This window comes from Phyllobates terribilis, unplaced genomic scaffold (assembly GCF_046119375.1).
Source record: "Phyllobates terribilis strain yellow unplaced genomic scaffold, ASM4611937v1 Scaffold_1__5_contigs__length_1240528914, whole genome shotgun sequence".
Classification (NCBI taxonomy): Eukaryota; Metazoa; Chordata; class Amphibia; order Anura; family Dendrobatidae; genus Phyllobates; species Phyllobates terribilis.
Window position 1 is genome coordinate 356791222 of NW_027362761.1, and position 16723 is coordinate 356807944.

General features: G+C 44.1%; 1 protein-coding gene across 1 annotated transcript in view; it reads right to left on the reverse strand.

Annotated features, from left to right (window-relative positions):
• KNTC1 (kinetochore associated 1) overlaps positions 1-16723 on the reverse strand; it is a 221818-nt gene that overhangs the window by 1305 nt on the left and 203790 nt on the right. Inside the window, exon 63 of the mRNA XM_073676226.1 lies at positions 11409-11499. Within this exon, the coding sequence (XP_073532327.1) occupies positions 11409-11499 (91 nt within the window). The remainder of the gene's footprint in view (positions 1-11408; positions 11500-16723) is intronic.

The window sequence follows — 16723 nt, forward strand, 5'->3', positions numbered from 1 at the left end:
AGGATTGACAGAAGGGCTATTTGAGGAGACCCCAATACTCTGTTTCCTGTGATACGTTGGTAATTGTCAAATACCTTCTCCCAAAATGGTTTAATTTTAGAACACTCCCACCATACAGTTAGGTCCATATATATTTGGACAGAGACAACATTTTTCTAATTTTGGCTCTAGACATTACCACAATGAATTTTAAACAAAACAATTCAGATGCAGTTGAAGTTCAGACTTTCAGCTTTCATTTGAGGGTATCCACATTAAAATTGGATGAAGGGATTAGGAGTTTCAGCTCCTTAACATGTGCCACCCTGTTTTTAAAGGGACCAAAAGTAATTGGACAGATTAAATAATTGTAAATAAAATGTTCATTTCTAGTACTTGGTTGAAAACCCTTTGTTGGCAATGACTGCCTGAAGTCTTGAACTCATGGACATCACCAGACGCTGTGTTTCTTCCTTTTTGATGCTCTGCCAGGCCTTCACTGCGGTGGTTTTCAGTTGCTGTTTGTTTGTTGGCCTTTCTGTCTGAAGTTTATTCTTTAACAAGTGAAATGCATGCTCAGTTGGGTTGAGATCAGGTGACTGACTTGGCCATTCAAGAATATTCCACTTCTTTGCTTTAATAAACTCCTGGGTTGCTTTGGCTTTATGTTTTGGGTCATTGTCCATCAGTAGTATGAAAAGACGACCAATCAGTTTGGCGGCATTTGGCTGGATCTGAGCACACAGTATGGCTCTGAATACATCAGAATTCATTCAACTGCTTCTGTCCTGTGTCACAGCATCAATAAACACTAATGACCCAGTGCCACTGGCAGCCATGCATGCCCAAGCCATCACACTGCCTCCGCCATGTTTTACAGAAGATGTGGTATGCTTTGGATCATGAGCTGTACCACGCCTTCGCCATACTTTTCTCTTTCCATCATTCTGGTAGAGGTTGATCTTGGTTTCATCTGTCCAAAGAATGTTCTTCCAGAACTGTGCTGGCTTTTTTTTAGATGTTTTTTAGCAAAGTCCAGTCTAGCCTTTTAATTCTTGATGCTTATGAGTGGCTTGCACAGTGCAGTGAACCCTCTGTATTTACTTTCATGCAGTCTTCTCTTTATGGTAGATTTGGATATTGATATGCCTACCTCCTGGAGAGTGTTGTTCACTTGGTTGGCTGTTGTGAAGGGGTTTCTCTTCACCATGGAGATTATTCTGCGATCATCCACCGCTGTTGTCTTCCGTGGGCACCCAGGTCTTTTTGCATTGATGAGTTCACCAGTGCTTTCTTTCTTTCTCAGGATGTACCAAACTGTATATTTTGCCACTCCTAATATTGTAGCAATTTCTCGGATAGGTTTTTTCTGTTTTTGCAGCTTAAGGATGGCTTATGTCACCTGCATGGAGAGCTCCTTTGGCCGCATGTTTACTTCACAGCAAAACCTTCCAAATGCAAGCATCACACCTCAAATCAACTGCTTTCATACATACATTCTAGACCTTCAAGGTAACGTGCTTAATTGAGAATGACATAACGAAGGGATTGCCCACATCTGTCCATGAAATAGCCTTGGAGTCAATTGTCCAATTACTTTTGGTCCCTTTAAAAACAGGGTGGCACATGTTAAGGAGCTGAAACTTCTAAACCCTTCATCCAATTTTAATGTGGATACCCTCAAATGAAAGCTGAAAGTCTGAACTTCAACTGCATCTTAATTGTTTTGCTTAAAATTCATTGTAGTAATGTCTAGAACCAAAATTAGAAAAATGTTGTCTCTGTCCAAATATATATGGACCTAACTGTATGTGAATCATAGAACCCACTTCACTTTCACATCTCCAACATGTTCCCTACAGTTTCGGAAACATTGCATGTAATTTAGATGGGTAGTGATACCATCGTGTAAGTATTTTATTCTTTTCTTGTGCAGTCCCAGCATTAGTAAGCTTATGTGTGAAGAGGAACCCTTTTGCCCACTCAAGAGGGGACAAACTAAACCCCAAATCCCTCTCCCATGCCAGTTTCTCCGTTCCCTCCTCTCTGCCCAATCCCTCATATATCACAGAGATAGCGTGAGTTGGACCACTTTGCTGAAGGAACATGTTATGAAAAATTATCTATTATTTAAATCAGGTTTTTGCAAGATTACAAATTTTGTTTTTTTTAATAGAGATCGTGAAAACACCAAGGTTACTTACCGGTAGCCGGTTTTTCCAGAGCCCATGACCGCACACCTGAGAGAGGATCCGCCCTTCAAGGACAGGAAACCATCTGAAATAAAAGGGCGGCACCTCTCCCTCGCTTCAGTTCGTTACAGAGCATTGAGAGGACCTCCGCAAAACAGGAGTTATAAACAAAATCCAACACCATATCAAATAGCACCCAACACACGTGCACACCCGAGGGTGAGAGAAAAGGGAGGGGAATATAAGGGTGCTGTCATGGGCTCTGGAAAAACCGGCTACCGGTAAGTAACCTTGGTGTTTTCCCTTCCCCCATGACAGCACACCTGAGAGAATTTTGGAGAAAGAAACACCTAAGGGAGGGACTACTGCCTGTAGCACCGTTCTACCAAAGGTCAAGTCAGACAGACAGGATAGATCCAAACGGTAGTGTTTGAAAAAGGTAGATGGTGACGACCATGTAGCGGCCTTACAGATTTGATCTATCGATACCTCTGCTTTCTCTGCCCATGAGGTAGCCACAGCCCTGGTGGAGTGAGCCTTGATGCCGTCAGGAATCGGGGTGTTACTTGAAGAGTAAGCTAAACAAATGGCCTCCCTAATCCATCTGGCTATTGTTGCTTTTGTTACCCCATACCCCTTCCTACTCCCCTGGAAGCCTACGAACAAGGACTGACTACGCCTCCACTGGCTAGTGACTTCCATGTATTGCAACATAGCCCTTCTGACATCAAGATTATGAAACTTTTGTTCCCTGGAGTTCTTTGGGCTGTTACAAAAGGAGGGCAGAACAATCTCCTGAGATCTATGAAATTTTAGTGCAACCTTAGGAAGGTAGGCTGGATCAGGTCTCAGAACTATTCTATCCTCAAATATTTGCGTATATGGAGGATTTATGGACAGGGCCTGTAGATCACTTACCCTACGGGCTGATGTTAGAGCTACCAAAATAATAGTTTTGAGCGTTATATATTTTGCTGACAAGCCCTGAACTGGTTCAAAGGGCTCCATGGTTTGTGCGTCAAGTACTAAATTTAGGTCCCATTGAGGAACTTTGGGAATTGAGACTGGCCTAGATCTACCGCAAGATTTAATGAATCTTGTAACCCATTTATTTGCTGCGAGGTTATGGTTATATAACGCACCTAAGGCAGAAACCTGGACCTTAAGTGTACTGGTAGCTAGGCCAAACTCAAATCCTTTCTGTAAAAACTCCAGTATTGAATTAATTGGTGTTTTTTGGCTTAACGGTTTCCCCAGGAACTGCAAAAACTTCCTCCACGTTCTACCATAGATCTTGGTGGTTATGGGTTTCCTACTTTTTAACAGGGTAGACACTAACCCTGATGAAAACCCTTTGCTCCTCAATATTGCCCCCTCAAATTCCATGCTGCTAAGTGGAAACCCTTCACTTGAGAATGGAATACTGGTTCCTGAGCTAGAAGGTCCGGGGTTTCCGGTAGGATCCATGGGTCTGACTGTGACCTCATCCTCAACAGGGAGAACCATGGTCTTTTTGGCCAGAAGGGGGCTAAGAGTATCACTCTCGCTTGATCCTTCCTGATCTTTCTCACCACTAAAGGTATCATGGCTATTGGTGGAAATGCATAGGCCAGCTTGAAGCTCCAGGAAATTTGGAGAGCATCTATTGCCCAAGGGTTCCCCCTTGTGTCTAGAGAGCAGAATTTCTCCACCTTCCTGTTGTCTTTGTCGGCGAACAGATCTATCTCTGGTAGACCCCCACAGCTGTACTATCTGATGGAACACAGTGGGGTTCAGGGCCCATTCCCCTTGCCTCAACTTGTTGCGGCTTAGAAAGTCTGCTTTTGTGTTGTCTATGCCCCGTATGTGTAGCGCCGTGAGAGAGAGGAGATTTTTTTCTGCTACTTGAAAAAGCCTGCTTACTGACTCCAGAAGAGAATAAGATCTTGTTTCCCCCTGGTGGTTTATGTAGGCCACAGTGGTTCTGTTGTCCTACATAACCCGGACATGGCGACCCTGGAGTAAAGGGAGGAAGCCTTCTAAAGCATTCCTCACTGCCCATAGCTCTCTTAAATTTGACGACCCCTTTTTTTCCCAGAACGACCAAGGGCCTTGAATCATATGATCTTTCAGGTGAGCGCCCCACCCAGAGTTGCTTGCATCGGTCGTGATGATATCTTGTACTGGCGTGTTCCACTGGACCCCCCCGAGACAAATTTGACCTGCTTGTCCACCACAAGAGGGCGTTCCTGGTTTGCAAGGAGAGATGGACCTTTCCGTTTAAATGCCCTCTTAACTTTTGTGCTGACAAGATTTCCCACTGAAGGTTTCTTGTGTGAAATTGGGCCCACTTGACCGCCGGAATGCAAGACGTTAGGGTTCCCAACAGGGACATAGCCTCCCTTAGGGACATAACTGGAGTGTGTATGGCTGCCAACACCACATTCATGACTTTGTCTATCTTGCTGTCGGGTAGAAGACAAGTTTGACACTCTGAATTTAGTGTAAACCCCAAAAAGGCTTGAATCCTTGCGGGTTCTAGTCTTGATTTCTTGCCATTGATCATCCAGCCCAAGCTCTGCAAGACCGCTATGACCTGATTCAGATGTGAAACGCAGTGTTCATCTGAATCCCCCACTATAAGGAAGTCGTCCAGATAGGGTATTATGATTGTATTCTGGATACGGAGAAAGGCTGTTACCTCTATCAGCTTGGTAAATACCCTTGGAGCAATTGACAACCCGAAGGGAAGAGCTTGGAACGGGAAGTGTCTGAGGCTCCCCTGAATGTAAAGAGCAACTCTCAGATACTGTTGATGACCTGGAAAAATCGGGACGTGATAGTATGCGTCTTTGAGATCTATCACTGCCATGAAATAATTGTGGGAAAGAAGCTTTATTGTAGAGTTTATTGACTCCATTTTGAACGTACTGTTGCTGACAAACCGGTTGAGGCCCTTTAAATTTATAATAGTCCTGAACGACCCGTCCGGTTTTCTTATCAAAAAGAGAGGGGAATAAAATCCCCTTCCTTTTTGACTGTCCGGCACCTCGCATAGTACCTGCTTGTCCACTAGGCTCAAAATCTCCGATTCCAGGGCCCGCTGTTCTTCTGGGGATTTTCTCACCGGAGTTATCAAAAACGAACCGCCTGGCTGTTGAAGGAATTGAATCCTTAGTCCTTCCCTCACTATGTCGAGGACCCAGGGACTGGAGGAAATTTTTTCCCAGGCACGAAGAAAAAAGGACAGTCTTCCTCCCACCTGTGGCCTAGCGTCATTGTGGAGGTTTCTTGGGGGCAGCGGAGGAACCGCTGAATATGTAACAAGACTCTTTTCTGTTCTTAAAGTCCCATTTCCTTTTTTCTCCCGGGGGGCGACCTCTACTAAATTTTCCCCTCCGAAAATAGGTTTTCCTGGCATCCGCCGAAACCCCAGGGAATCTACCCTTTCTGTCACTTGCTCTTTCAAGGACCTCGTCCAATTTTTTCCCAAAAAGAAATTGGCCGTCACAGGGGATAGAGCACAGTCTAGCTTTTGATTGCAAGTCCCCAGGGCATCCTTTAAGCCACAGAGCTCGTCTAGCCGCGTTCGATAACCCAGCCGACCTAGCTGCCAGTTTCACTGAGTCAGCGGAGGTATCTGCTAGGAAGGCAGCTGCACCATGTAGCAGCGGGAGACTGTTTAATATTTTCTCCCTTGAGGTCTTTTTATTTTTTAGCTGATCTTCCAGCTGCCGTAACCATACCATAAGGGAACGAGCTGTACATGTTCCAGCAATGGCCGGCTTAAGACCCCCTGCTGCGGATTCCCAGGCATGTTTTAAAAAGGAATCCGCCTTCTTGTCTAAGGGGTCTCTAAGCACCCCCGAATCCTCAAGAGGATGTGCCGATCTTTTTGAAGACCTAGAGACTGCCGCGTCGATTCTCGGCACCTTGTCCCAGACCTCCGAGTCTTTTAGATCAAAGGAATACCTTCTCTTTGAAGATGAAGGCAAGGCCCCCACTTTCTCAGGCTTCTTCCATTCTCTATTAATGAGAGTCTGGACTCTAGCATTCACTGGGAAGGTACGTTTTTTCTTTTCCTCCAACCCCGCAAACATGATATCCTCTAGGGACTTAATGGGTTTATCTTCTTTCAACCCCATAGTGGTCCTGACGGCCTTCACCAATTTGTCTGTGTCTTCTACGGGAAAACACGGTCTCCCATCCCTATCGCTGTCTGAAGAGGAGGAGGATGAGGATGAGGACCCACTATGGCCCTGTCCCTTCGACAACACGGAGGAACCAGAGTCAGGGGAAAGATAAGAAATTTTTTTTTTTCCTTTTCTTCAGGAGTACTTTAAGGGAGCCCTCTACCTCCGATCTGATGACCGATCTGAGGCTAGCTGCAAAATCCGGGGTTCCCTCACATATGGTTTTTTTAACGCAGTCCGCGCAGAGCTCCTTCTGCCAGTCTATCGCTAGAGGGCACTTGCTAATAGCGCATTCTCTGTTCCGCTTCTTGGCGGTTACCTTCCTGGGTTCCTCCTGGTGATTTAAACACACAGTAGGGCCCGTTAGCAATATATATAGTGACATTCACAAAGATCACTCACCCCGCCATTGCAGATACCGGAATTGGAGTTATTTTCAGGATACGCGACGCATCCTTCCTGGAGACCGAGGAGTCCTGAGATGCTTTACCCCTCTGACTCGGACCACCACTGCTCCTCCTACTGGACCCTCTGGACCGGCGAGCAGATGAAGATGGCGATGCAGGCGGTGGCGACTGTGGCGACAGCTGCTGTTGCTCCATGTCCGACATGTTGATGAGCAACCTCCTGACCTCAGGTGCTCCATTTTATGGGAGACTGGATGAGGTCACCACCTGCTGGTCCCTGCGGTCTCCATCCGGTATCCAAACCCCTCCCCCTAACCGCCATTCAACTCCTGCAACCATCGCCAGCGCTTTCGTGATGCCGGCCGGCATTATGCAGGGCGCCGCCATCTTTTTTTACGGCGCCGCCCCCGTCATCAGGGCATGCCCCCACCCAGCGTGCCCCGCACCGCGACGTCAGAGGCACGTGACCGGTCACATGGGTGGCCGGGGCAGGGCGGCGTGGCGGTGTCCGGAAGTCCAGGACCTCTGCACCGCCTGCGCCAGCACGTGCGACAGGTCCCCGGGGAACCTTCGGACGGCTCTTCAAGCACCTGAAGGCCGGCGTCACGGACTACAGCCGGCTCTTCCAGCGCCGGGACAGGCCTGGGTAAGTGTTCTTCCTATGGCAGCCGCCTGATATTCCATGAGGCTTCCTATCAAGGACAGGAAACCAACTGAAGCGAGGGAGAGGTGCCGCCCTTTTATTTCAGATGGTTTCCTGTCCTTGAAGGGCGGATCCTCTCTCAGGTGTGCTGTCATGGGGGAAGGGAAAAACAAAAATATCTAACACGAATCTGATTTAAACTGTAGGTAATTTTCTGAGGACACATTCCCTTTAAAATGCAAGTGCCCAATACACAGGCCTGTTGGTGACATCACAGGATGAGGACTAAAAGACCTGGCTGTAGCACCTTACCGGCATATGATGTACAGTTAAGTCATATGCCGGCTCCGAGCCCGTATCTTTCCCGGCAGATGATTGCTGTGATATTCAGCAATCATCCACTTCAATCTGTGACAGCAGCATTTACAGCACGTCGGTAGGGGGGCAAGTCATTCCATGTGCTTATCGGCGTCCCCATGACGCGATCGCAGTGCAAAAAAAAAAAACCAAAACGTATGCATGTTTGGTATCTCAGTAATCGTACTGATTTGGAGAATCATATTGCCAGGTAATTTTACCATATTGTGAACATGGTAAATAAAAAAGCCCCAAAAATCTAGAATTGCGATTTTTTTTTTTGTAGCAATCTTGTGGCACTTGAATATTTTTTTTACCACTTTCCATTACATCATATCATAAAATGAATGGTGTCATTCATAAGTACAACTTTTGTCCTACAAAAAACAAGACCTCATAAGGCTAAGTCAATGGAAAAATAAAAAAAAATGGAAGAGGATAAGGACAAAACGAAAACTAGCCATGACCGGAAGGGGTTAAAATGTGTAAGACCTTGGTTATTTCTCGGGGGTCAATTGAAATGAAGATGTGTCCTACTTTCTGCTTCCCCCAGGCATTAGATCTTATAAATACAAGCGTTAGATTTCTGGTTTATATCCCTTTACTTTAAGGGTATGTGCCCACAATCAGGATCCTCTGTGGCCCCAACACTGCAAAATAGTGTTGCAATTCGACAAATGAGCGGCTGCAAATTTTTTTTTTCCCCACATGTGATCTTTCCTCATTGATGCAACTGTATGGGGAAAGTCCACAAGCAGACATGCAAGAGAAATTGACATGCTGCGGACTTGAAAGACGCGCCGCATGTCAGTTTCTGCGGGTGATCCGGAGCTTCAGATGCACGCATAGTGGACATGGGATTTCTAGAAATCCCATCCACTATGCTGTAACATATGGACACTGCGGGTTTGCCACTGCATAAACATTGAAATAGACACAATTCATGGAAAAAGGTAGCATGTAAACCACAATTCAAATGCACAATTTAAATCACCATTATATATAATGCTACATTGCATACTACCACATTGTGGACCAAATAAACTCCATCGTCAAATAGACATAGAAAGCACAAAAAAAGAGGACGAAGTAGGAGTCCAAAAGTATGAAAAGATTCTAACAAATTTATTGCACATAATAAATTAGGCACACAGCAGGGGTAAGTGCAGATAATATGTGAAGCATAAGAAAGAGACCCTCCCCACATAGCGACCTCCAAAATAGATCCTACATTACATATGTACAAATCATTGATATATCTGTAAAGACAGAAGAAGCATCACTATAGAGTAATAACAATTTGCAACTCCATATATGTTCATACAGGAGCAAACATGATACTATTGATTAAATTGGTTGGATCACATTAATTAAATTAATTTTAGAACATAAGATGCCAACTGTCATGCCCTAATAACATGGGTGGGGCAGCTGAATGGTTCATCCTACCACTCACTGCCTTGAACCCATGTAAAGTCCCCAGCACAGCCACTGTATACATACCAGGGATGTCAGCTAACGTCACGCGACAGTCACGGGGCAGTCAAGGGCTATATGGATCAATATGGATGGTGCGCACGTGGAGCAGGGGTGACGAGACGAGCGTTTCGGTCTTCCCTTCGTCAGGGGGCGTCCTATGTGGGGAGGGTCTCTTTCTTATGCTTCACATATTATCTGCACTTACCCCTGCTGTGTGCCTAATTTATTATGTGCAATAAATTTGTTATAATCTTTTCATACTTGGAGACTCCTACTTTGTCCTCTTTTTTTGTGCTTTCCACTGCATAAACATGCAGCTTCAAACCCGCAGCATTTCCTGATTGTGGACACATACCCTTAGAGACTTGTCTGCACCTTTTTACTGTATGATATTTGTTACTGTGCTATTTGTATTAATTAAAGGGGTTATACACTTACAAAATATTGATGACCTATCCATAGGATATCATATCAGCAAAGTCTGACACCCAGCACCCCACAATCCATTCCTATTTCTTCCGGTGGCTGCGAGATGTAAACACTTTGAACGGAGCTGCAAAGTGCAGCTTCATTCAATATGTAGTGGCCGCTGCCGGGTACTGCAGAACAGCTCTTATATACAAGCTCACTTCTATAGAATAGAATCTGTTCTGTGATACCAGTTTAGTGGCCACTACACATTGAATGGAGCTGTGCTTTCCGTTTAAAGGTGTTTACATCTGGCGGCCCAGGGACAAATTACAGCTGAGCGGTATGGATTCTTGGTGTCGGAACACCACTGATCTGATGTTGCTGACCTATCTTGTGGATAGGTCATCAATATGATGACCTATATGGTGCATAGGTCATCAATATATTGTGACTAGACAACCCATTTAAGCATTGTGACTGTTCACATTATTTTAAACTAAAATTAATAAGTTCTGTCTTCTGTTCTTAAACAAATCTATGTTCTAAGCTTGATTATGTGGAGAGAAGTGCAGGACTAACTGAAGGCATCCTGTAAACGTGTTAGCTCTTGGACAAAACCTTAGTGGTTTAGGTGTTAAATATTATGTTTGGTTTTTTTTGCCATTTCACAATCTTGCAATTTTCTCACTGCCCACTGAAGCTTTTTTAAACGAACGTTTCAGGTGGCAGTTTTGGGCGATTATTCGTATGTGATGTACATTGGTCGATTATCATCTTTTTAGACAGACTAACTGGTCTAGTTTCCCCTAGTCACATCAGCTCCAGTGAGAATGGTCATGACAGTGATGAACACAAATGCATTAACAAACAAAATTGTGTGAATGTTTGTGAATGCGAATGTGTAACAGTTAGGGTATGTGCACACGATGCAGAAATGAAGCAGAAAATTTCTGCATCATTTCTGTATCTCCCTGGCAGAAAAAACGCATGCAGATTGTGCATGCGTTTTTCCTGCAGAATACATGCGGATCCACATGCGTTTCCGCATGCAGATTGACAGGCGCTTTTAGCATCACCTGGAAAGTGCTTGACAACTAGGTCACACTATATAAATCCATGCAAACAGCATGGATTTATATAGTGTGACCCGAGAGAGTGTATATACTTACCTCCGATGGCCCGCGCTGTCCTGCTTTACACTCCGTTCTCCCGGCAACTTTGAATTGAAAGACCTGCCGACGTCAGCGTCACGTGACCCGTCACATGACTCTGACGTCAGCGCAGGTCCTTCAACTCACTGCAAGTGCCGGGAACCAAGCAGGAGCAGTGCGCGGGCCGACAGATGGTAAGTATATATATATTTTTTATTTTATTCTTGTTTTACAGCTTTTTTAATGGTACCTGGGTGTGGAGGAGACTCTCCTCTTCTCCACACTCGGGTACCATCCGCACATTAGAACGCGCCAATAACGCAAGTACAGATGCAGTCTTGCGGAATTGGCGCGTTCTAATGCAAGTCAATGGCGACGAAAATGCCGCGTTTCCGCAAAATTAATTGACATGCTGCGGATTTTTGAGCGCAGCGTTTACGCTGCGGAAAAATCCGCATCATGGGCACAGCACATGCAGATTTCAATTGGGGAACATTGCTGCCCTTCTACCATGCGTTTTTAATGCGTTTCCGCGGCGTTTACGCAACTGCAAAAACGCCGCGGAAACGCATTAAAAACGCATCGTGTGAACTCAGCCTTATGATTGACATTTTTACCTTTACGATGTCCAGGGATGTAGCATTTCTTGGGAAAGGTTTCCCACGACGCTTCAGATATTCTGTTACAAGCTCTGCAGCATCATCCCAACTATAAGTTATAGCAAGAAAAGTTCCTTAGAAATAATTTTGCAATATAAAAATGTAACAATTTATTCCCTCAAAAACAGAACCAATCTTAATGAATAAAGTGTGGTTTTATGTATTTGAAGACGATAATAATTAAGTGATAGCACAGGGATTAGAATCAAATTTAGAAGCGAAAAAATGAACAACTGCAATTCAGTTTTATTTCAGTTTGACATCTGTAGCCACACAAGTAGTCATTTTTTTAAATGGAAACCTGCATAGTTCTTTAAAACTTCAGCATACCTTATCCTTTGTGTGATGATTATTAGTTCATATATACCATATTTCTCAAACTATAAGACGCACTTTTTAGCAAGAAAAAAAATCTTGCTTAAAAGTGTGTGCATCTACAGTGGTGGCCAAAAGTATTGTCACCCCTACAATTCTGTCAGATAATACTCAGTTTCTTCCTGAAAATAATTGCAATCACAAATTCTTTGGTATTATTTTCTTCATTTAATTTGTCTTCAATGAAAAAACACAAAAAGAATTGTCCTAAAGCCAAATTGGATATAATTCCACACCAAACCTAAAAAAGGGGGTGGACAAAAGTATTGGCACTGTTTGAAAAATCATGTGATGTTTCTCTAATTCGAGTAATTAACAGCACCTGTAACTTACCTGTGGCACCTAACAGGTGTTGGCAATAACTAAATCACACTTGCAGCCAGTTAACATGGATTAAAGTTGACTCAACCTCTGTCCTGTGTCCTTGTGTGTACCACATTGAGCATGGAGAAAAGAAAGAAGACCAAAGAACTGTCTGAGGACTTGAGAAACCAAATTGTGAGGAAGCATGAGCAATCTCAAGGCTACAAGTCCATCTCCAAAGACCTGAATGTTCCGGTGTCTTCCGTGCGCAGTGTCATCAAGAAGTTTAAAGCCCATGGCACTGTGGCTAATCTCCCTAGATGTGGACGGAAAAGAAAAATTGACGAGAGATTTCAACGCAAGATTGTGCGGATGGTGGATAAAGAACCCTGCAGTCCGAGGGTACTACAGTGTCAACCCGTACTATCTGTCGGCGTCTGAATGAAAAGGGACTGTATGGTAGGATACCCAGGAAGACCCCACTTCTTACCCCGAGACATAAAAAAGCCAGGCTGGAGTTTGCCAAAACTCACCTGAGAAAGCCTAAAACGTTTTGGAAGAATGTTCTCTGGTCAGATGAGACAAAAGTAGAGGTTTTTGGGAAAAAGCATCAACATAGAGAGTGCAGGAAAAAAAAAAAAGAGGCATTCAAAGAAAAGAACACGGTCCCTACAGTCAAACATGGCGGAGGTTCCCTGATGTTTTGGGGTTGCTTTGCTGCCTCTGGCACTGGACTGCTTGACCGTGTGCATGGCATTATGAAGTCTGAAGACTACCAACAAATTTTGCAGCATAATGTAGGGCCCAGTGTGAGAAAGCTGGGTCTCCCTCAGAGGTCATGGGTCTTCCAGCAGGACAATGACCCAAAACACACTTCCAAAAGCACTATAAAATGGTTTGAGAGAAAGCACTGGAGACTTCTAAGGTGGCCATCAATGAGTCCAGACCTGAATCCCATAGAACACCTGTGGAGAGATCTCAAAATGGCAGTTTGGAAAAGGCACCCTTCAAATATCAGGGACCTGGAGCAGTTTGCCAAAGACGAATGGTCTACAATTCCAGAAGAGCATTGTAAGAAACTCATTGATGGTTACCGGAAGCGGTTGTTCGCAGTTATTTTGGCTAAAGGTTGTGCAACCAAGTATTAGGCTGAGGGTGCCAATACTTTTGTCTGGCCCATTTTTGGAGTTTTGTGTGAAATGATCAATGATTTGATTTTTGCTTCATTCTCTTTTGTGTTTTTTCCTTGCAAGCAAATTAAATGAAGATAATAATACCAAAGAATTTGTGATTGCAATCATTTTCAAGAAGAAACTGAGTATTATCTGACAGAATTGCAGGGGTGCCAATACTTTTGGCCACCACTGTACTAGTCTGGTGATAGTTAGAAAAGCGAGTCTCCAAAAATCCTGCCTACCATCCTGTGACTATCTGCCTACCAGCACCGGTGATCAGGGTATTAGAGTTCCTGATAAAAAAAAAGGAAAAGAGCACTGGATTACCATAGGGTGTAGCTCTGCGCAGAGCTCACTGGACATCAGCTCTATCTCCCCTCGCCACCTAGAGTTTTACTGCTATAGACTAATAGGAAGGCACAGAGAAGTCTCATCTCCGCAGCCTGGAAAAGATTGAGGTGCTTTTGAATGCCACATTCCAAAGAAGGGAAGCCTCACCACTGCAGCTGCCCCAAGAGTATCTGCAGAGGAGGACAAGTAACGGAAGAATTGATAGTGGTAAGGAGGTACAATGGATACATACTGTCATGGGGGAAGTGGTGTCTCCTGGAAAAAGAAATGGGGCAAATGTTGAGCTAAAATACAGTATATCAATCAGATAAAACCTCTACAGCAAACTGGGGTGAAAACAAAATAGGGGTGCATCAAATGGGGAAAAGGGCCTATAAGAGAAATGGGAGGGGGTTGGTTTGGGAATTAGATTGGTCTATTTATGCATGGGAAAAGGTTATATACATAATGTGAGTGCGGCAGACCTGTGGGGGTGTAGATAATATACGTGCTGCAGACATGTGCGGGTGTAGATAATGTGCATGGTGCAGACCTGTGCAGGTGTAGATACACTAAATTACTTACCGGTAATGTGATTTTCCTGAGCCCATGACAGCACCACAACGAGAGAGGGGATCCGCCCTACAGAATAAAAGGGCGGCGCCTCTCCACCACCTCAGTTGTTTACAGAGTATGAGAGGACACTACTTAATAATTATATATCCCATTATTTTTCCTTCTACACACCGTGTGAATCAAACACCACGAAGAAAATGAAGTGATCAACTTCTACCAGTGATGGGAGGGAATATAAGGGTGCTGTCATGGGCTCAGGAAAAACACATTACTGGTAAGTAATTTAGTGTTTTCCTATCACCCATGACAGCCCCACAACGAGAGATTTACAGAGAAAAAAAACTTTAAAGTTAGGCTGGGACCACAGCCTGTAGAACAGTTTTCCTAAAGGACAGGACAGCAGAAGATCCCAGATCAAGTCTATAGTGTCTATAGAAGTGTAAAGGACATATTGATACTCATGCTAGAGAAACTCCATTTTGTCTGCTCGCTTTAAAATCATGTTATTATCACTCCTTGCATAACATACATTCTTTCTTTCTCTTCCCATAGAACTTATCTCATACTAACCTTTTCTCAAGAGAACATTTTGTCGGACACTCTTATCTAACTTGTTTAGGCCAGGTTTGACCTTGTAAAATTTCCATAGTGCTTCAAACTAACAATGATAATATGACTATATATGTGTTTCCGTAATAATTGTACTCACATCAGTTAGCCTATAGTATTGTAGTATGGCTGTAGAGTTGCTTGGCTATTTGATATACTCAAAACAATATAAAATGCTAAGCAAAATAAACGGGATCAGAGATTCTTTGAATCCTCCCAATACAGAACATTGTTTCCGTTTGGTTTTCTGTGGATTGCAATCAACATAATAATTTGACACTCACTTGGTCAACCGTGAAGGGTTATTGCCCTCCCTTAACAGAAGGTGCAAGGTGAAGACTGAATCGCAACCTTACAAAATGCTTGATGGGGACATCCGCTTTCTTATTGTTCTGCCATGGATTCCCCGGATTAGCACAGAAAGTAGGGTGCACAATTTCCTGACTTCTATGGAAATTGGAAGCCATCTTCGGAAGATAGGGTAAGCTCCGGAACCGGCCCATCTTCTAGGATCTATATAAACAAAGGATTAACCGACAAAGCTTGAACGTCACTAACTTACCATGCTGAAGTCAGGGCCACCGGGATAATAGTCTTTAATGTGAAGACCCTGAATCCATTGGTTCAAGCGCAGGTTTGTTAGAGCCATAAGCACTAGATTCAGATCCCAGGGCGTCATCTTTGGATTGAAAATGGGCCTTGTTCCAAAACTCACTTTCACATTCCTTGCTTATTCAATGCAGGTTGGACACTGGTCCAGTAGTCTACGGCTAAAAAGGTCCACTTGCAATTCTAAACAATATAAAAGGCTAAGCAAAATAAACGGGATCAGAGATTCTTTGAATCCTCCCAATACAGAACATTGTTTCCGTTTGGTTTTCTGTGGATTGCAATCAACATAATAATTTGACACTCACTTGGTCAACCGTGAAGGGTTATTGCACTCCCTTAACAGTTGGTGCTGTGACTCGGATCCCTAACCAGGGACGCCCCTCCACCTCTGGACGTCCACAAAGAGAGACTTGCTTTCAGCCTCCCCCACTGGAATTGGGACTGATCATCCCCCACAAAAAGCCACGGTAAGTGCACAAGTTCTTTACTAGTGACACTGACCGTTTGGCGTGGTTTACACGTGGTGTGTGGTTGTTTGCAGTATCTCCGGACGTCCTGGTTGGATGTAGTCAAAGGTGAGACTATAAGGGGTGTAGTCCCATTAGGGGTCTGATATTATTTAACTTCAAAGCAGTATCACCTCGGATTGACAAGTGAATATTGTGTGAATCTTCCCTTCTTTAACTTCCAACAAAGATTCTTAGAAAAGACTGGACATTGTTAGTTAGTTAGTTAGTAGGACACGCAAGTAGATATACATATATCGAGTGTCCGGAGCAGTTAGCAGGTAGCAGTTAGTAGGTAGCAGTTAGCAGGTAGAAGGTAGTAGTAGAACAGCTGGGAGCTCTGTCCAGACTCCGCTGTGCACAAGAATTAAGAATCTTTGTTGGTTGTGAAGCGGCAGTAGTGATTAATCAATGTTTCCGTGGAGCAGAAAGAATTTGGTCTCCCCTGCAGGAGGGGGAGGATGTGATGAATATCATGATCAGTCTCGAGAAGGAAAAAGATCATTTAAGAATGCACCAAAATTGTTACATTTTCCTGAGGAGGGGAGGAGGCTTCAGCCTGTGTTGTGGGATGAAGGCATCCGGCAGCAAAAGGGTAGATTAGTTGACTGTGGATTGTTGGAAGATGCTGAAAACTTTAGGAAAGTGGCACATGAGATTTGTGATGAAGGATATGTTGAAAAAGTACAGGAGGAAGTACTTATGTGTCCACAATACAAATCTAAAGCCCCTAAAGAAGCATCTCCCACAAATGTAGCAGTACCCCAGCCCCTGAATCCGGAAACTG